We start from the raw sequence: 22,329 nt of genomic DNA, 5'->3' as shown, positions 1-22,329 counted from the left end.
TGTATTTGAAAATGAACAAGGATAATAATAAAGGATAGTTAAAGTTAACAGTGGCTCACACTTTAAACCGAAACAAACACAAGAAAACTTAAACAATTATTAGTGATTTTTAAACAGTGTGACAAGACGTCTGTTTTTTGACAAGCTAAGTTAGCACTTTTTGAATAGGTTAATCGGGTAGTTCTGGAGACGACCAAATTATGGTGAAAATGATGTCACAGGCCAAAAAGCAATATCAAGACATTACCAATCGACGCAAAAACCCCTCTTGCTTCGATTTAACGATCTTCATTAGTTTGTGTTTCGAGATGATCTGTCTCTATTACTTGTACAGTCTGTCTTTGACAAGCTAAGTTAGCACTTTTTGAATAGGTTAATCGGGTAGTTCTGGAGACGACCAAATTATGGTGAAAATGATGTCACAGGCCAAAGGGCAATATCAAGGCATTCTCAATCGACGTAAAAACCCCTCTTGCTTCGATTTAACGATCTTCATTAGTTTGTTTTTCGAGATGATCTGTCTCTATTACTTGTACTTTGAAAAATCATACTCAGATTTAATAAAAAAACATGTAATAAACTATTTCACAATTCCTTCTACACCACTGTACATTACTTCTCATGGATATTCATGGATTTTTTTGTCTTTTTAGTCATATAATGAAAATCAACACTTTTTGTCAAATAAATCACTACCCTCAATTGCAGAACGAATCAACAGTCTGTGTGTTTGTTGGTCATTGTCATCGCTTAATAAAGAAAAGTTCTTAATTCCCAACACAGGATTCGGGTTCACACCAAAGATGATAACAGTAACATTAACTAACTACCACCAGGCTAAATGACTACAACCCTGTTGACAATTGACGCCAAAAGGACGACAATGAATTCTTAATGCTCATTATAAGTTAGGGCGTGTGTGCTGGATATACAGAAGCCACGACAACAACATGCGACAACAGCAACGTAATAATGATTAAACATTTTTTACATAACATTTAACCAGTTTAACATTAATTTGATATTTAAATAGAAAATAACAACTAAATCAGAAAAGAGGGTTAAATGGAAATGTCAGCGAATGGCATGAGAGAAGGTACAAGAAAATGTTTGAAGTGTTGTAGCAAGTAATTCTAAGTAATAATTAAGACAAGAAAATCTTTACTGGGAAAAAAGCACTCATTATTTTAGGAAAAGAAACTCAATTTGAATGTGCCTCAAAAGAACAGAAAAATGTTCCTAGAATTTTTAGATGCATTCATGCAGTACTCTCAAAGAAATTATTCCCTAATTATAGACATTTTCAAAATCTTTCTATAAATGGGATCATAATTATGTTAAGATAACCTTGATAAATCCTTGTTAAACCTTATGAGGTTTTGATAATTTGTTTCTAAACTGTATGAACGACTCTACTGAATATCCACTACATATGTATATTCTGTGAGAAGCAGAAGAGAGAGGCGAGCTACAGTTGCTGCTACTGGTAACAGAAAGATGTCAACATAAACCATTGGATTTTGATTCTTCCCTATCTAGAGAACCAAAATAACATTACCCTTTATCGAGGCATTGAGTATGGCTAGGTTATTTAGTCGTAGATTTAAAATCTTTTTCAGATATTTGATTCCCATGGGTTTAATATCCCTGAATGATTTTGCGGTGTTGAAGGGTTCAGCAACTTCAGACTGTAGCGTTTCCGAAACTCCAAGACTGTGATGATTATGAACAACATTTAGTTAGTCTCCTTAGTTCATAATGAGAAAAAATTAGATGTATAAGCTTTTGGGCGATCCTGTCATCCTTTTCCGTTTGGTTTGCGAAAGATCGAACTACGAACGACAACTTACTACATAACTCCTGAAAGTTAGCGAATGCAAATATTCCTTTATCTTATCCTCACTGCCTCTGTTGGAAAGTGCAGCCTTACAAAAGAAATGCGACCATTAGGAATAAATAGAATGGCTTCTGCGGTGATAGTTTCATGGAACTTTCGCTCTGTGTTAATAAGAGGATACAGGGGGTCATTGAAGATAAGATCGATGAATTCTCCGCCGCGATTACGATTCATGATCGGAAAAAATTAAGTGTATAAACCTTGTCTCGGTCTTGCAAAAGAGCAAACTGTGACCCACAACTTACTAACTCCTGTACTGAAAATGTACCATCAAATTAACCATCTATTCTGTTAGCGAATAACTGATATTACCCCATTTGTTATCCTAACTGCCTCTGTTGAGAAGTGCGGCTTCCGCGGTGGCAATTTCATGGAATATCTTTTCTATGTAAATCAGGGATTAGTAAATTACCGTAGATCGATGAATTCTCTGGCGCCATGACAGTTCAAAATTAATTTTATAAACATGTCATCTTTCTCCTTTAGGTTTGCGAAATATCGAACTACGACCCACAACTTACTCTTACACAACTAAGAACTAGTTCTTTAAGTGATATGGGACTTCTTTGTGTAAATTATAGGGTACTGGGAGATAACTGTAGTCGATAAATTCTCTGACGCCATTACAGTTTGCTGTTTTGAAGTTTATGTACTGAATGCGTTCAGAGACGATAAAATTTTTTAATCGAACCTGTCTGGCCGTCGGATATTCTGTCCATTATAATGAAACTACTGCCATATTGCGTAGTTTATCACACAATTTTGTTTTCCCAAGGCATCTTGCATAATAAACGGTAACTAAAAAGAGCTCTTACTGATCGGTATTTTGATAAAAGTAGGCGATCTCTTCAGAGAACGTTGAATCCTTTACAGACTAGAATTCTTTAAACCGTTGTTATGATTGCAGTTCGAAGTTACATGGGGAGGTATTAATTTAGCGAGAATATTTAGAGGTAATTTAAGCCATTGCGGTCTTGTTATTCATATGATCCTAGAGAGAACCATTCAGTACACCTAACAACTTTTATTAGATTATTTACTTACACATCATTGAAACAGTCCTAATCATGAAAGAGGTTTGCACCAATATATGCCAGTCTGCGCCCATACGATCGGGCGTAAATCCAATCATATAGTACCTAATAAAAGTCAACGTCCTTCAGCCTGAATGACTAGGCAATTAGCATTTTGAATATTCTGCAAGTAGTATAATTGGACCACCTGAAGTCCGATTTTATGTCATCCATTTCTCGATAGTGATCAATACCGAAACCAAGAGAAATTGTATATTCTTTTACAAAAGTTCGAGATGAACCGTTAATTGCTCATTTGAAGGCAACTTTAATGTCCTAAATCTCCTCACGTTCTAGAATTCATATCAATTAGAAAGAGTATTGTCGTGGTTGGGCTGTCAACCTTTCACGTTCGAGATAATTGCATCGAGAAATGTAATATTGTCTATGTCTAGAGATTTAGTTAGTTAGTTTGAAAGGAGCATGTAGGCCTCTATAGAGCCTATTTTGCGCTCCTTAACCAGTAGGTGGGAAAGGAAATCACCACCTCAGGTCTACCAGACTATAATATAAAATACTAACCTACCGGAGCGCACAACATGCCCGATAGTGGCCTAGGTGTATTTCTTCGGATTTGATGTAGTATACATCCTCCTATCAACCTAACCTAACCTAGCGGAGCCATCGAGATTTAGTTTTCGATTGTTTCTCGCGGTCACATTGATTGCGCAAATTTCATCCCGAAAAGCAATACAAGCATTATTAATTCTGAAGAAAATGAAGCTCAGTACTCATAACACTTTATGAACCGGCAGTTCATTTTTATTTTGTTGGTATTTCTTTTCCAAAAGTCCCATAAAAGCTTAGTGCAGGCATATGTATATGATCCGTCTGTTGTTTCAAATTCGGTCCACCTACATTTTGTAGAACGGTGCCATGCCATCTATACAATTGTATTTCAGTTTCCCTTAGTCTAAGAGCTGATTTAGACGAAATATAAACAATATATGTTGCAAGAGCAGGTGCTTCTAGACTGAGGCAGTGTTTTAATAATAAAAATTTCGTTGTTGACACAGTCCAGGGCAGTTCCTGCCCAAACAATTTGATGGATATGTTACAGATATTGGCATATTTCAAAGAAAGGGGGTGACGAATTTAATTCAAATTGGTCATAAGTTACCAGAATTTGGAGTAGCAATATCGGAAATGTTGCTCCGTAAATGATAAATGTATGGTTTTAGTGAAGTTGAAAACCTTTGTTTGAATAACCCGGATCATTGCATTACATAAAATCGGCTGCCATGTATAGACTAACATTAACTGAATATTAAACTCCTTAAAATCTCTGACAGCATTCCAAAATTGTTTGAATTTCTCCCCAGTGCATGACAATCTTGATGCATTTGTAACAATTCAAATAATTTATTTACTTGAGACAAACAATGAATGTGAATGCATTTGGTCATACAAATGCAACACGCATTCAATGGCAGTACAATGATGCAACAATTGCATTCTCAAATTCATGTTACAACATGTTATCAACAACAATATTTTGCCCTTAAATGACGGTATTTTTTACAGAAAACAATAACAACAACAAAAATCCAACAAATAATCACAACATAACACATGTATATGGGAACACAAACAACTACTAGAAGTGATTTAGGAAATGTCACGTACCACTTGTAACAACATTCACCACATCATTCATACGTACATATGTATGTAATTTTTACGGGAGTACAAAAGTGGAAGAAGATTAAAGATGTTGTTGCCATAAGGAAAACCGCTAATTGAAGGATGCTGTTGTTGCACATATTTGTAAACAAATACAATTTAGTTCTTGCCACAAATGCATGCACTAGTTGCAATCTAAGTAAAAATTCATGAATATTTTGAAATAGAAGTAGAATTTAATAAATTTAAAAAAGAAAATTTTGAGATTTAAGATTTTCATTTTTTCAATTTTACTGAAAGCATCTTATTGCAAAAATGTTATTTTATTTTAATCAAACTGAAGTGTTTAGCAATTTACGTATTTCAATTGATTGGAGACATTAACAATGGGGCAAAAAGGTTACAATTTCACCATCAAAACGTTGGAGGTGTCGAAATTGCAAACATTTTTCGTATTTAAGCAGGCACTTTTAATTTAATTGAAATTGGCTTAAAACTCCCGCATTTTCACACTCCTATCATGTACATATTTATTTTTATTCGCTACAAATGGATTCGTTTTCCATATTTGTTTTTAACTTATTTGGGTTTTATGGTCTAAAAGTCATCAACATCGGAATTGTATATGTTCACATGTATTTGTATATACCCGGCAGTTCGGGACGGATGTCTTAAACTAGTGATTTTAGCTAAAATTAATATCATTAACTCTGAATACTTATCTAACTACTATATTTCTCCCGATTACTTAGAGTCACTAAAATGACCACTGATATCCTCATCAGGTATAATATGGGTCACTAAAGTGAATGATGTCTTATTAATTTCTCTCCGATTATATAGCGTTACCTTAACTCCTTGCAAAACTACAGGGTATTTTAACCCTCCTCCTATACATACAATTTTATTGTACTTGTTTGTATTGAATTTTATTGATATTTTGATTGCCCTTAAAGCCGGTTAGTAAAAGGGGTTGAATGGAAAATATAGCACATAGTAAATGTGCGTGAATGACTATAGCGATAATGTGTGTTAAGTAGATAAACATGAAAAATCGAAAAACTTGTTGATTAGATAAGCAACATGCTAAATTTATAATAAATAAATAGAAGAGAAACCCCATATTAGTAGTAATACCACCAAAATATCGAAAAACTTTGCATTTTCAGGAAAATCAAGTTTTATGTATGGATGGGACTTAGAGACGAAAGATGGCTTGATCCACTAAAACGATTATGAGTAAATGGTGTATTCAAGAGAAACTACTGCTCACCATATTATATAGTGGTGAAGATCAAGATACTCTGCTATTATGTCTGTTAATCATTTGCTAGGACTCTAACATTAAGATCAAGTGGTGGAGATTTATACTGCTGAAATTCTTCTGATATCTGATGATCTTTTGCTATTACTCGAACATTACGAACAAGTGATGGAGGTTTAACTATACTGCTGTAATTCTGTTGAAATTAATCGAGGGTGCGAACTAAGGTAGAATTTGTATACTTCTTTAGATGTTATACATTCGATTACGGTACAGATGACGGTGGTGAGAAATAGCATGACGACGATGTTAATGTCGTTTATGATAACTGTATCCGGACATTATTAAAAATAGTTTAGGTTGGTAGAAGGATTATATTACATCAGTTCCAAAACATCCATCTAGGAGCTATTGGGGCTGATGTGGAAAAACCTTATATTTATTGCGATCTATAAAATGAATTATCGCTTAATGATCCGAAACTCATTTTCTTAAAATTTAGCATATTTCGATGTAATTTAAAGGAAAGCGTGCCAATGACGGATAAAGAATTCTAAAGTTTCAACGTCTTCTCGGTATGCTTCTGTTTTGTCTGCATTCGTTTATCAAATTTTGTATAACTGTGCTCGTAAAATTGTGTATCCACTTATTATACATAACATCATATTAAAATATGAATAATTCATTCTAAGGAGGATTCTCTTTCTATTCTAAAACCCCATAGGATGTTGGTGGTCCTAACATTCGCTGCATTATTCCAAGTGGGATTCTCTTGTCCATGTTATTAATTCAGCCAGATTAACTTCCTTAAGTTCCCTTCCCTTTATAGCAAGTCCATTCCTCTTTCATAGCTCCAATAACCCCCGAGTGTCCGGGTAAACATATAACATACAGCTACTATTGGAAGAGTATGCACTTATCTATTTTACATATTCTGTGATAGCACGAACTACTGCCTAAAAGCTAGTGTTGTGATTAAGAATTCGGTTTCCAATTCTTTAGTGTAGATCACCTGATCCGTTTTGCCTATAGCGATAATGTGTGTTAAGTAGATAAACATGAAAAATCGAAAAACTTGTTGATTAGATAAGCAACATGCTAAATTTATAATAAATAAATAGAAGAGAAAACCAATATTAGTAGTAATACCACCAAAATATCCGAAAACTTTGCATTTTCAGGAAAATCAAGTTTTATGTATGGATGGGACTTAGAGACGAAAGATGGCTTGATCCACTAAAACGATTATGAGTAAATGGTGTATTCAAGAGAAACTACTGCTCACCATATTATATAGTGGTGATGATCAAGATACTCTGCTATTATGTCTGTTAATCATTTGCTAGGTCTCGAACATTAAGATCAAGTGGTGGAGATTTATACTGCTGAAATTCTTCTGATATCTGATGATCTTTTGCTATTACTCGAACATTACGAACAAGTGATGGAGGTTTAACTATACTGCTGTAATTCTGTAGAAATTAATCGAGGGTGTGAGCTAAGGTAGAATTTGTATTCTTCTTCGGATGTTATACATTCGATTACGGTACAGATGATGGTGGTGAGAAATAGCATGACGACGATGTTAATGTCGTTTATGATAACTGTATCCGGACATCATTCAAAATAGTTTAGGATTATATCACATCAGTTCCAAAACATCCATCTAGGCGCTATTGGGACTAATTTGCGCTCCTTTGATGAAAAACCCTTATATTCATCACGATCAATAAAAGGAATTATCGCTTAATGATCCGAAATTCATTTTATTGAAGTAGTTTCTTAAAATTTTGCATATTTCGATGTAATTTAAAGGAAAACGTGCCAATGACGTATAAAGAATTCTAAAGTTTCAACGTCTTCTCGGTATGCTTCAGTTTCGTCTGCATACGTTTATAAAATTTTGTATAACTGTGCTCGTAAACTTATGTATCCACTAATTATACATAACATCATATTAAACTTTGAATAATTCATTCGTTCTGTTCTAAAACCCCATAGGATATTGGTGGTCCTAACAACCTTTGCATTCTTTTGTCCATGTTATTAATTCATCACACGTTGCATTCGCCAGATTAACATCCTTAAGTTCCCTTCCCTTTATAGCAAGTCCATTCTTCTTTCATAGCTCCAATAACCCCCGAGTGTCCGGGTAAACATATAACATACAGCTTACTATCGGAAGAGTATTCACTTATGACTCTCTTAACGTCAAATATGTCTGGTAACCACTGTTGGAGCCAAATTCAATCCCATCTATTTTACATATTCTGTGATAGCAGAAGTCTATTCCTCTTTCATAGCTCCAATAACCCCCCAGTGGCCGGGTAAACATATAACATACAGCTTACTATCGGAAGAGTATTCACTTATGACTCTCTTAACGTCAAATATGTCTGGTAACCACTGTTGGAGCCATATTCAATCCCATATATTTTACATATTCTTTGATAGCACGAAGTACTGCCTAAAGGCTAGTGTTTTGATTAAGAATTCGGTTTCCAATTCTTTAGTGTAGATCACCTGACCCGTTTTGCCTCCAAGTTTCGAGCCATCTATGTAACAACAGATTTCTGCAAGGCTTTGCTCTAAAGTACCGCTTGACCAGGATTTCTTTATCTGGGTTTCCGAAAATTACTGTTACTGATATGCGATCGGGTACGCCTGGTGGCAATGTAATGTCCAATATGTTTGGATTTAGTCAAAATGTCTAAAAATAAGAGTCATTCGGCTGAATACCGCCTCATATTCATGTCCATCAGTATTTCATAAGCTTTAATCAACGTAGTGCCACAAAGTATACAGAGGTGTCACCTTTGACGTTTAAAAAGTCTACAATCAGATGTTGTCCAGCTTTTGTGAAACTTGTGCATGCTGTAAATGGATATAAAGTGTAGTCAAAAAATATATTATAAGATATTGAAATTCATAGTTTCAACCTCCCACATTCGCAACTTATTCTACAGCTTAATATCGTCTAGTAACCACTTTTAGAGCCATATTCAATCTCATCTATTTTACATATTCTTTGATAGCACGAACTACTGCCTAAAGGCTAGTGTTGTGATTAAGAGTTAGGTTTCCGATTCTTTAGTGTAGATCACCTCACCCGTTTTGCCTCCCAGTTTCGAGTCATCCATGTAACACGATCTCTTATCTGGGTTTCCGAAAATTACTGTTACTGGTATGCGATCGGGTACGCCTGGTGGCAATATAATGTCCAATATGTTTGGATTTAGCCAAATGCTATAACTATAATGTTTGAAACTATAATTCTAGAGGGAATTATGATTAGACAAGTTATTATAAGTGCTGGAAGTGAAAACCTTCATTACCCCCCAAAATAGTAATCTCCAAATAAGATTTAATTGTAGAGCTGTCAATACGCATAAATAGGAAATATTCACCTAGGAAATATTAAAGGTTTTAATGCAAACTGATTGCGGAATAAAATTTCTAAGTGATAGACTTTAAAACGACAAGATTCGAAACTTAATTTTGAAGTAATTAACTACTCTTTGTAATACAATGAAGTAAAATGTTTGTTTATCCAGATTACCTTCTTATAAATCCTTTCAGTAAAACTGTCCACATAATCTAAAATGTACCTAAGTCATTCCATACATTTATAAAAACAATTACTAGTTGGTGATACATCTGTCAAATTGCAATTTTTTTACATAAAATTTGATTTGCATCATATTCTTTGTAAACAAAAAGAATATGTCACTACCCTATGTTTACATACATACATATGTATGTATAATTTGTATACATATGTATGTTTATTTGTTAGTAATGTGTTTGTGTATATATAATTACAATATTCTTTATGTCGTAATTAAATTTTATCATTATCCAATTGTATATGGTGATGTTATAGAGAGCTTCTGTCCATATTACAGGACATGGTACTTATTATTATTATGATACACTATAACAAAATATATATACGATGACAAAACCTATTTTGATGATAGCAAAGCTTTCTTCCAAATCGAATATGTATTTAAGTAGAAAGTTACAAACATGCTTAACAAACTATGAATATTCACTTAAAATTGTAGCTCATCTGGTTATGATGATGGGTATAAAAAACAAAGTGGGTTTTATTCTCTAACTGTATAATTAAATTCAATATAATGGCATGTTTATGGACAACAAGTTACCATTATTGTTGTAGCTGTTGTAGACGGTTCCTTCTACAATTTATTTTTGTTGTTGTTATGTAATAAAATAAAACAAATGTCCTTGCCATTGTTCTTAAATAGACTCTCTATTATTTTATGATGTTGTTAACGATGATAATAATGAACAACACCCGCAAGTTGATGATTATGACAAAACAAAATTATATGATTGGAATGCATATAGAGGATTATGAAAATTATCTTAAATAAAATAAAAAAAACATCATCTAATAAAATTAGAAAAGAAAAACAACAAAAAGGTATTTGAAAAGAATTTTTAAAACAAACAAAATAATAAATTCCATATAGAAAATCCTTAAAAACACATAAAGTTATTATCGTATCTAGTAAATATTATTTTGTTATTGTATTCGTAGGCATTGCAATTTTTTGTTGAGAGGCGTGTTAGAAGCTGCTTTGGTCGTTTTTGCTGCAGCAGCGCCATGATACTGCTAATAAGAGCTTAAGCACAATAGAAAATCAAATTGAATTTTTATTTAATCTTTAAATTTAACTTTATTTCCTTCCTCTCAACTACATGCATACTCACACACTTACCCATTTGCTCGCTCTACTGCTCTGCTTTGTTCGATGGTGTTAATGACAATGATGTTGTCGGTAAGCATTTCCTGCAGTACTGAAATCATCATTAATTTGCCACTTTGTTCCTTTTAATGGAAAATGTTAGTTAAAAACAAAATCCTTAAATAGTGATCAATAAACGTCAAAAACTCAGTTTCCTAGACGTAGTTCCCAAGAATTTTCCAATCAGTGTTCGTGAGGGATGTTATATCCGTAGTAATATCGCTCCCAATACATTTGGATCTTATTTCGAAGAAAGCATGACAAAGGAAGTTCAAAATTCATCTGAATCCGCAAATCTAGTATAATCCTGTAATCTGTAATCCTGTGTGTCCACTCAGAATACGTACTATCAATTCAGACTTGCTTATCCTGAGATGGCTTATCGTCCTGTTCTCGTTACGGTCACCATAGGATCTTTGTGGTTCAACCCAATGTGTCAAGGGGCCTTATGGGATTCTTTCGCCTATATTTTTAAATCAGTCGTCGTTGTTTCAAATAGTTTTCCGTTCGTTAGGTTAACTTCCTCAAGTTCTCTTTAAAGCAAAAGCATTTACTCTTTCATTGCCGACTACTCCCGAGCGGCCTGGTATCCATATGTATCCAAGCTTTCTTATGAAACAGTATTCAGTTAAATGTTTCAACTGATTTCGGCTTATTAACTAACTGTTTCCTTTTTTAAGTCTTCAATATAGAGGCCCAGTCTCGTTTTGTCCCCCAGTCACACGTTTACCAAAGGATTCTATCTATTTGCTCTAATATTCCATTTGAATGTGACATTCTATCTGGGATCCATGCTTTAAAGATTTCAGTGTTGAGACGGCACGGTCTATACGTGACCAGAAGGCATTGAGCCTGTTGCTTCATCGCGTTCTTAGTTGTGCCAGAACTACTCTTGTTTTCCGCGGCAGGTTTTCTTAAGTGTCTGCGACCTCCAAGTACGATATTTATGCGGTATACTGCGACTGCGGAATTTATGGCGTATCTATGAATGTCGTTCAAAGCTGCCGTATACGAGGACTGTTCTAATGGATTATGCTACCTGACATGCCTCGGGGGAGTATCCAACTGTGTGATGTTAAAGTCGGAATGATCCTTCCGATGACATCCCAGGAGGAACTGCTTAGTAAACATGACATTGTGTTCCTTGACTGGGAGGACCTTCGTTTCCTCGTGCAGGTGATGTTCCGAGGTAATTTGTAGGCAGCCCGTTACAGTCCTTAGAGCGGCATTTAGGCAGCTTTGAAGGTTTCTCCAATGGGTATCACTGAGCGAAGGTGACCACACTGGAGCAGCATAATTAACCACTGACCGATCAATCGTTTTATATATAGCTAACAAGGTTTCTTTATTCATACCCCTAGTTCTGCCGGCTAGCACTTTAAGAACCTTGTATCTACTTCACAATTTATGCGTGATTGCAGTGTCGTGAACTGAGGAAATAAATAGGCTATCAAATGTGACCCCCAAGATTTTTGGGTGGTGTACGGTCGGAATTTTGACTCCATCGACCACGATGCCAAGGGTTAGCTTTACTTCATTCGTCCAGGTTGGTAAAATGTGTTGTTGACGACTTTTCGTGGAGAGTGGGTTTGATAGTAGTTAGTAACACTGATCGTTTATGGAAAAATTGCAATTTGCTATAATTGTCATCGTTTAAGGTCTGCTTGTTTGGATTATAGCTAGCGCGATATGGAATGTTCGGTAAATTCCCAAGTTATCGAACTAGGTTAAGTTAGATATTGACCAAGGTTAAGTTAAATAGGTACTAAAAAGCAGCATTACTTGGGTTTAAGTTGATGCCTTTGTAAGAATTCCTGCAAGAGAAGGAAATGAGAGAGATGATGTCACTGAAAATAGAGACGTGTTAAGATGATTACTTCCAGACTAATGAAACTATGAAGTTCTCACCCATTTTGACGAATATAATAATACGACAACTCGTTTTAATTGAACATTCGATAGATCCGATAGATCATTGTTGTAGATTGCACATAGAATTCGGTTTCGAGCTATTTTCAGGGCTGGGCAGTTAAATAGAAGTTGGACTATTGTTTTCTCTTCATTCACACTCTGACGACTACTACAGAAGTAGTTATATGGATGCGTGGTTAACAAATTTACAGTGACCGGTTATGACCGTTATCAGATTACCTAATTAGGCCACAGCGTTCTAGAAATTAATCACGTGTATTCACTCGACCAACGTTCCTGAGAATTACAGATATCAACGATCTGTTTTTTTTAATTACAGGTAGTGGAACTGCTCAGACCTAGCTTATTTCCAGCTCACATTCTTGCTATAGTATCGGCAATATAATTGTGTCCTTTGACCCATATAAGGGTAACGTTTGAATGTTTCGCCATATCATTGAGATATGTCCGGCATTCATGTTTACTATCTGTTTTGTTAATTACAGGTAGTGGAACTGCATAGACTTCGCCTATTTCCAGTTCACTTTGTCTCGCAATATCATTGATATATGTCCGGCATTCATGGACAAGTTTAGATGTGGACTATTAGTATTAATTCTGATCTCTATTAGACAATTCGACACCCATTTCGTCGCTGATATTTCAGCTTGAAGGATGCTACAATCATCATTGACTCTAAAAGAGATTTTACTTACAGATTCTTCAATAAAGATTCCACCACCAACTGCTGTCGTTGTCTTAGATTTGGAATCAGCTATTCAACTGAAGGAGCGATTCTTGAGACTCCGTAGAGACAAGATTCAACAGCATCGCGGGCATTTGGTAGAAAATCACTGATTTTCGTGTGTCTCTTGGAACAAATCCTTGCCATTTGGAAACCAGTTGAGCAAAGCAAACAAAACCTTTGAGGGAGTTGTTCTTAGAGCACCGGTAATGAGAATATCAGAAGATCTCATAACTTTTTCAAGATATTGTCTGTGTAAAGCCTTTTCAAGCACATGCCTCCAGACAACTACTCCATATACCATTATTGCTTTAATAACAGTCTCAAATAGCCAGTGAACATTTCTCGGGTTTATACCCCAGCATGTACCAATGGCCTTTCTACAAATATACAACTCTATGAGGGCTTTTGATGTACTAGAGAATACATTCTTACCCCAAGATTACTTATCTAACTCACACGCTTAAGTATTTGTTCAAGAATGAAAAAAAAAATTGATTTTCTAAAAATTGGTGAATTGCTTTTATGAGAGTTCCAAAGACTGCAGGGTTGCTCAGATCATGCACATACTTTACTCGAGTATACTTACACATATTTGTACGTATTATTTTATATTTTTAAATATATCGTTTCTTAAATACATATAAGCACAATGAACAAAACATTAGTCTGTTATTGAATTTGTAACATATCCACGTGAAAAGTTGCACGAACTAAAAACTCTAGTAGATCGACACGATCAAAGAACTACAATATCTTTGATATGCTTATTTTTTACACTATTCATTTAAATAAAGCTGTATCTTGAGGATCAGGTGATAAAGAGAAGATGTATATCAGAAGACCCATAATAACTCCTAAAAATTAGTTACTTCTTTGTGTATATTCACAAATCCATAATTATTCATTTTGAATAATGATGGAAGCTTTTCCATTATATCACTTTTAAGGGTGCAACTATTTCGTTCTTATCCAAATCGCTCCAAAAAATAACAAACAACCTTAAACCTACAACCGTAACATTTGGTCTTTGGGGTTTAAATTTAACAAGATTTCTATGACAGTATTTGTGCGACATAGTCCCGTGTATGTGTATCTAACACATACACACTCTCACTACTCGTAAAACACAGAGTCCCAAACGTAATTTTTACGAACTCATTGAACTGCGTGAGTGTGAAAAAATAACAATTTAGATAAACATTGCGTCGCCATAGGTCGCGCCACAGTTAACCCAGAGTGTGTCGTCTATGGAACTTTAACAAACACATGCAAACAAACTTAAACATACACAAACAAACAAACATTAAGAAAACAGCATCTCTATGAAAATTCAAACAAAAGCAACAAATATTTAATAAAATTTAACAGTGATATTATTTGCTCACATATAATCATAGTATGATGTACAGTAGTTTAAAGGGTCATTGATTCCATAGGAAAAAATTAATGTCAGACTTGTGCCATAACTAGCTAACATACAGTCAAAGTTCGTATTAGTCAAATTGTCTCTATAAGAGTTTCTGAGAAGAGGCAGAAATGGAAGGTGCAACTCCACTCGGAGAAATTTATGGTCCATTTTAGCGAGTTTCTGAGTAGGTTAGCATTTAGTGGCATTCCGCGGAAAAGTGATTCATTTGGGACCAGAAAAAGGTACTGTTATGACACCCAAACGAATCAAAACCTCGACCTATCAAAATTGATATCAATGTATCTAAGGTAGGTCATGGCAAACCAACCTATGGCGCGAATAAAGGATTTATTTTTCGAACTTAGGTCAAAGGAATCTCCCAAGACATGCAAATAAGCACAGCCTATGGTGGCCATTCTAAAAACAAAGCAGGACACAGAGACAAAAGGTGTTCCCCTCATCATCCTCATTATTGCAACTTTAGCAGAAGTTAAGATCCTAAAAACCTGTCATCACGACTGTCAATAGCCTTAATCGCACACGTGAAAGCCCTAGAGTTATTATAGAGCCAAGTAAGTTAACTATCTGATCTGGCAGAGTTTCTAATATAGCATTATTTGAAGCACGACCCCATTAACATCTTATTGACGTCCCGGATATACAAAAAAATGCTGTGCCAAATAAACCTATTGATCCCAAGCAACCTAATAATGACAAATTTTTAACTCAGACACCGAAGTATACTTTTCCAAAGAATACTCCTAGGATATTCTTTATTACATCGTGACCTAAAGTGCCGACTTTTTAGGAGACGATGTATACTATTTAACATATTTATGACCTCCAAAGTCAGAGTCAAGGTGCAGTAATTAACTGATCAGCAACATCCCTAATACAAGTGTTTTCAGTGCCAAATTCCATTAAGTTCTCTTCAAAATTGCAACTTGTAATTCGAGCATTGTAGTATAAGTAGTGGACCACTTGAAATGTTACCTGGGTGAACCGAATATCACATTGGTGTTATTGAAATCGGGAGGTATAGGTATTATGTGCGAGAACCTCTGGCTCGCCGGGACTATAAATTGGTGGAGTCATTTGTCATGCAGTCTGATCAAAAGAACTAACCTATGTGGGATGCACGTGGTTGAAACCCAAATGCCGCTTTAAAGACTGACGCAAGTCAAAATTAATATTTCGGAAAAAGTTCGGTGCTGTACCGATACAACAGAATTCCTCAGAGAAGTGACTAAATATTGGTAATGAATTGATGTGGAACTTCTCCAAGTGAAGTCGGACACTTTTCTCTAAGAATGCGGTGGTTAATAGAGTTATGTGATGGGTCGCATGGTGCGTACATCCATCATTAGTGATAAAAATCCCTTCTATGTCAGATTGTGTTCATACCAGACTTAATACAATGCGTCCCTTTAAGTAAGGAACGAAGTGTCTTGGAGTTCGTGATTTGTCGTCATGGAATACTTCAGATATTATTTGAAGATTGCTGGACATTAAGCAATGGCACTGAGATGGTCTGGGTTTAGATAGCATAAGTAGTTGAGCAAAGTGTTTGTACATTGGTCACGAAGAGGTGGTGTTAGATCGTCCCAAGCTCATCCTGCGGTCAAAAAAGACTTCTCGCCAGATACTCACACTTATCAGACTTTATGGCCTGTATCCCACATCAATTTAACAGAATGCCATCTGAATTTAGACAGCGAGTGAATGCAATTGAGAATACATTTTGACCTAGTGTCTAGGAAGATACTAGGTCAAAAAGTTCAGTTCTAGTTTAGTTCTGTTCTAGTTCTGTTCTAGTTCTGTTCTAGTTCTGTTCTAGTTCTGTTCTAGTTCTGTTCTAGTTCTAGTTCTGTTCTAGTTCTGTTCTAGTTCTGTTCTAGTTCTGTTCTGTTCTAGTTCTGTTCTAGTTCTGTTCTAGTTCTGTTCTAGTTCTGTTCTAGTTCTGTTCTATTTCTGTTCTAGTTCTGTTCTAGTTCTGTTCTAGTTCTGTTCTAGTTCTGTTCTAGTTCTGTTCTAGTTCTGTTCTATTTCTGTTCTAGTTCTGTTCTAGTTCTGTTCTAGTTCTGTTCTAGTTCTGTTCTAGTTCTGTTCTAGGTTTGTTCTAGTTCTGTTCTAGTTCTGTTCTAGTTCTGTTCTGTTCTAGTTCTGTTCTGTTCTAGTTCTGTTCTGTTCTGTTCTGTTCTAGTTCTGTTCTATTTGTGTTCTAATTCTTTACTATGTCTGTTCTAGTTGAGTTCTAGTTCAGTTCTAGTTCAGTTCTAGTTCAGTTCTAGTTCAGTTCTAGTTCAGTTCCAGTTCAGTTCTAGTTCAGTTCTAGTTCAGTTCTAGTTCAGTTCAGTTCTAGTTCAGTTCTAGTTCTGTTCTAGTTCTGTTCTAGTTCTGTTCTAGTTCTGTTCTAGTTCTGTTCTAGTTCTGTTCTAGTTCTGTTCTAGTTCTTTTCTAGTTCTGTTCTAGTTCTATTCTAGTTTTGTTCTAGTTCTGTTTTTTTCAGTTCTAGTTGTGACCTAGTATCTAGGAAGAAACTTGAGGATATGAAAATGGAACATCTAAACATGGCGCCTTTTCGCAGGAATTATGAAAAGATAGATCGGCAATAGTTTGCATAATATAAATTAAATTTCATTAAAATGTTTCAAATAAAAAACCTTAGTTACCACAGTGCAACTAAAAGAATTGTGTTTATATTTGTTTTCTACTTTAGACCACTTTTGTCAAAGCGGCTGGAATCAAAAGCCGGTTTTATGAATTGAGTCAAACTATAACTACTTATTTATATACTTAGGTACTAACAAATATACATATATACAAAATACATTATATACTTACAAACATGATAAGTATATATTTATTCGATTATAAGGGTGCGATCCAAACAACCACAACAACAAATAGCAAATGCTAAGTCTGAAAATGAGTGACACTTTGGGTGCTTATTTTGCGAAAGCAAAGTGTGAAATGATGGTGGTTGTTGTGACATAAAAATACAACAAAAAAAGTATAAATAAAATAACAAACAAGTAAGAGTGTTATATTCGGCTATGCCGAATCTTATATACCCACCATCAAACCTCGTTTGACTCGAATGAAACTTACTTATGTCGAATTTCATCTATATATTCGTATTATTAGGCCAGTTATAAGCGTTAAAGGAATTTTCTGAAGGGGACCTTATATGGGGGGTAGGGTCAATCATGGACCGATCAACATAAAATTTTTTAGATAGATTTTGACTCGTATGAAAATTACTTATGACGAATTTCATCTATATACTAGAATTTTTAAGCCAGTAATGAGCGTTAAAGTCATTTTCTGAAGGGTACCTTATATGGGGATAGGGTCAATTATGGACCGATCCTCATAAAATTTTGCACAGTGATTTTGGATCACAAGAAACTTACTTATGTCGAATTTCATCGCTATATTCGTATTTTTAAACAAGTTATGGCTGTTAAAGCTGCTTTTCGAGGGCCACTTGTATGGGGGCTATCCGAAAACGTGGACCGATATTGCCCATTTTCAATACCAAACAAACCTTACCTATAAGAAATATTTATGTGAAATTTCAACCCTCTAGCTCTTTTCATTCGGACTCTATCGTGCTTTCAACAGACAGACAGACAGACAGACGGACGGACGGACGGACAGACGGACAGACGGACAGACATGGCTAGATCGTCTTAGAATTTAATGAGGACCCAGAATATATATACTTTTGTGGGTCTATGACCAATATTTCGATGTGTTACAAACGGAATGACAAAATCAATATACCCCCCATCTTTTTTGATGGTGGGTATAAAAAGAATCATATTAATATAAATTAACGATGTGGAAAATTTAGTTTAGTAGTGAAAATGTCAAAAACTCAGCAACGACACTCTTTCATCTAGTTCCATAATGCATCTTCTTCTAGTGTTTGTATGTGTGACTATTTGGATTTCGTTGTTATTTGATTTGTGTTTGCTACAGATCATTTATACGGCCTTTGTAGTGGACTCAGCCCATATAAGAACAATAGTGTTTTGCAACACGTACATCAAACATTTTTCTAGTCGGAATGTACGTAAAGCTTTTGATGAAAAATGATTATGCTCGTTTTGTGCGAATACTACGAGTACTAACTGACTGACTGACATTTATTTATCTATTCATTGGACTACTATAGTATTTAATAATACACATTTCAAACATCTATCTAATCACATTCTAGCAAATAGAATTATTTTTGTTTTTGCATTTATGTGTGTGTTGTTTTTTTCACTTAGGGATTTGAATTTTGTTCTTTTGCAATTAATTTAAATATAGAGGAAAAGAAAATCTCAACATTTGTTTAGTTTATTTAGTTTTGATAACAACACGTTTGATTATATTCAATTTTGATAACAGATTAGGTTTGTTAGATACATACATATGTATATATCGAGGTGAATATATGTATACATAATTATGCTACAGACTTATCTATCAACCAAAATTTTGACCAAAATAAAAAAACAAGGAAAACGTGTCGTGAAAATATATTTAAATTATATAACATTGTGAACAATCATCCTTAATGTTTTCATTGGATGTATGCTAATGTAGGTCATAAGCAAAAATTTTTGCAAATTTTGATTTATTATATTATATTTAAATTCTGTATAAGGATTTAACTTTTAGATCTTATAAAAACCAATTAAGAATTGACTAAAAACACACAACTTAAACAAAAATGGTAGTTAAATGCCATTAAATAGCATAGCCGAAAGGATTACGTTTTGACAAAAAGTAAACTGCTATACAATTTTCAGTAAGGGACCTTACTATGAAGCTTTAAGAGGCCTACTTCTTAAACCCATGTCGATACTGATATCTAAGCATTTGAAAAACATTTCTCTAGACACTAAATAAAATGTTTATGTTCAACTTTAAATCAGTTCTAGTTCTGTTATAGTTCTGTTCTAATTCTGTTCTAGTTCAGTTCTAGTTCTGTTCTAGTTCTGTTCTGTTCTAGTTCTGTTCTAGTTCTGTTCTAGTTCTGTTCTAGTTCTGTTCTAGTTCTGTTCTAGTTCTGTTCTAGTTCTGTTCTAGTTCTGTTCTAGTTCTGTTCTAGTTCTGTTCTAGTTCTGTTCTAGTTCTGTTCTAGTTCTGTTCTAGTTCTGTTCTAGTTCTGTTCTAGTTCTGTTCTAGTTCTGTTCTAGTTCTGTTCTAGTTCTGTTCTAGTTCTGTTCTAGTTCTGTTCTAGTTCTGTTCTAGTTCTGTTCTAGTTCTGTTCTAGTTCTATTCTAGTTCTGTTCTAGTTCTGTCTAGTTCTGTTCTAGTTCTGTTTTAGTTTTGTTCTAGTTCTGTTCTGTTTTAGTTTTGTTCTAGTTCTGTTCTAGTTCTGTTCTAGTTCTGTTCTAGTTCTGTTCTTGTTTTTTTCTAGTTCTTTTTCTAGTTCTGTTCTAGTTCTGTTCTAGTTCTATTCTAGTTCTGTTCTAGTTCTGTTCTAGTTCTGTTCTAGTTCTGTTCTAGTTCTGTTCTAGTTCTGTTCTAGTTCTGTTCTAGTTCTGTTCTAGTTCTGTTCTAGTTCTGTTCTAGTTCTGTTCTAGTTCTGTTCTAGTTCTGTTCTAGTTCTGTTCTAGTTCTGTTCTAGTTCTGTTCTAGTTCTGTTCTAGTTCTGTTCTAGTTCTGTTCTAGTTCTGTTCTAGTTCTGTTCTGTTCTAGTTCCGTTCTAGTTCTGTTCTAGTTCTGTTCTAGTTCTGTTCTAATTCTGTTCTAGTTCTGTTCTAGTTCTGTTCTAGTTCAGTTCTAGTTCAGTTCTAGTTCTGTTCTAGTTCTGTTCTAGTTCTGTTCTAGTTCTGTTCTGTTCTAGTTCTGTTCTAGATCTGTTCTAGATCTGTTCTAGTTCTGTTCTAGTTCTGTTCTAGTTCTGTTCTAGATCTGTTCTAGTTCAGTTCTAGTTCTATTCTAGTTCCGTTCTAGTTCTGTTCTATACATATTCTAGTTATGTTCTACTTTTGTCCTAGTTTTGTTCTAGTTCAGTTCTAGTTCAGTTTTAGTTCAGTTCTAGTTCAGTTTTAGTTAAGTTTTTTTTTCAGTTCTGGTTCTATGCTAGTTCTGTTCAAATTCTGTTCTAGTTATGTCTTGGTTCAGTTCTAATTCTGTTCTATTTTAAATTGTTGAAGTAAATTTAAACCCTTATTCATCAAGTGACTATAATTAGTGGCATGCGTGTTCTATGTTTGCGTTGGAGACCCTCCTTAAAGTAATCCAATCGAATTAAAAACGTATTCCCAGTTGATAAAGCCATGATAAAATCGTGTACATATAAGTATTTTGTATTTTAAATAAAGGAATATCGAAAACTTCTGTTAACTTATATTAAAATCCATATTAAATATGTATCCCTTTTTTACAGATGAATACCACCAACAAAACCTTGTTAGATTTAAATGACGACTGCATCATGGAAATATTACAATATCTAACCATACAAGATACTTTCAATCTTATGACTTTGCATCCGAGATTTCAAGATGTTGCTTACGAAAGAATTGCACAACTGAAACATTTTGAGGTCAACTTTCGCGAACCACCAGAATTCACTACATGGCAGCTAGAAATAATTGGACAAAATTTAAAGAGTCTCTATATAAGTGCCGGTTATTCATTGCCAACCGATTTGATACTACAATATCTAAAACCGCTATGCTCTCAGGCTACGCACTTACAAACATTGAAATTACATTATTTTCAATTTGATGAAGAATGTCAAAAATGTCTTTTAGCATTGGCTCCCCAAATACAAGATTTAAATCTAAACTATTGTCAACTTACCGATGAATTATTGGAACCCATATTAGAGAATTGCCAGAAACTTAAATTTCTTTCTCTACTAGGAAATTATACTCTAAAATGTGATTCGTTGAAAAGTTTAAATTCCAAGCACTTGAAACAAATTCAAGTTGAACAAAATGCATTTTCCCGAGATTCCATTCAATCGTATGTTGCGGAAAATCCTCAAGTGTCGGTGAAGGTATACTCTCAGGGACGTTTAAATTTTAATGTTTATGGTCCTTCGGAATAGATATTTGACAGCTGTGGAAATTTAACACATTTTGCGTGAGAAAATTAACAGGCAGCTGTTAAAAAAAATTTTAGATTTTAAGCTACTCAATTCTAAATTGCAAATAAAATACTAAACGTTTTGATTTTATATATATTTTTTTATATTTATTAAATATATTTTATTTATTCATTGGTATGGATCTGTGTATTGTATTTAAAAATTAGGTATTCATGTCGAATAAAGATTGGGAATACATTTTTAATGAAAAATATTAACCGATTTTAACCAATTTCATCCTTATTGTAAAATAATTAATATTTTGTTAATTGTATTAAAAATAGATTTGGATGAACTGAACAATGTTTACAAAAACTTTAATTTCTTATCCGGGCGGTTCTACCTTAAGGTCCAAGCATAGAAATTGTGCTACTTCTTCTGAATTAGTCTAAAAATCCATAGGGCTAAGTACGAAGTAGGATCGAAATACGATATAAGGAATTCTGTACATAATTTGGTATGCCCTCCTCATAATGGTATCTAGCTTTGAGATCAAGGAAATTAACTCTATACTCTTCTGTATGA

The 22,329-nt window shown here is 34.4% G+C and overlaps 1 protein-coding gene across 1 annotated transcript in view; it reads left to right on the top strand.

Moving 5' to 3' along the window:
- The window catches only part of LOC119604344, a 37,464-nt gene extending 15,448 nt beyond the window's left edge, over positions 1-22,016 (top strand). Inside the window, exon 2 of the mRNA XM_037956918.1 lies at positions 21,097-22,016. Coding sequence (XP_037812846.1) covers positions 21,097-21,765 — 669 coding nt within the window. The 3' untranslated portion in view covers positions 21,766-22,016. The remainder of the gene's footprint in view (positions 1-21,096) is intronic.
- The last annotated feature ends 313 nt before the right edge of the window (positions 22,017-22,329 follow it).

This window comes from Lucilia sericata, unplaced genomic scaffold (genome assembly GCF_015586225.1).
Source record: "Lucilia sericata isolate MDLA Ls3-8-SP2 unplaced genomic scaffold, ASM1558622v1 Contig000383F_arrow, whole genome shotgun sequence".
Taxonomy (NCBI): domain Eukaryota; kingdom Metazoa; phylum Arthropoda; class Insecta; order Diptera; family Calliphoridae; genus Lucilia; species Lucilia sericata.
Note: the sequence above shows the minus strand (reverse complement) of the source record. Positions and strands in the feature narration are given on the sequence as shown.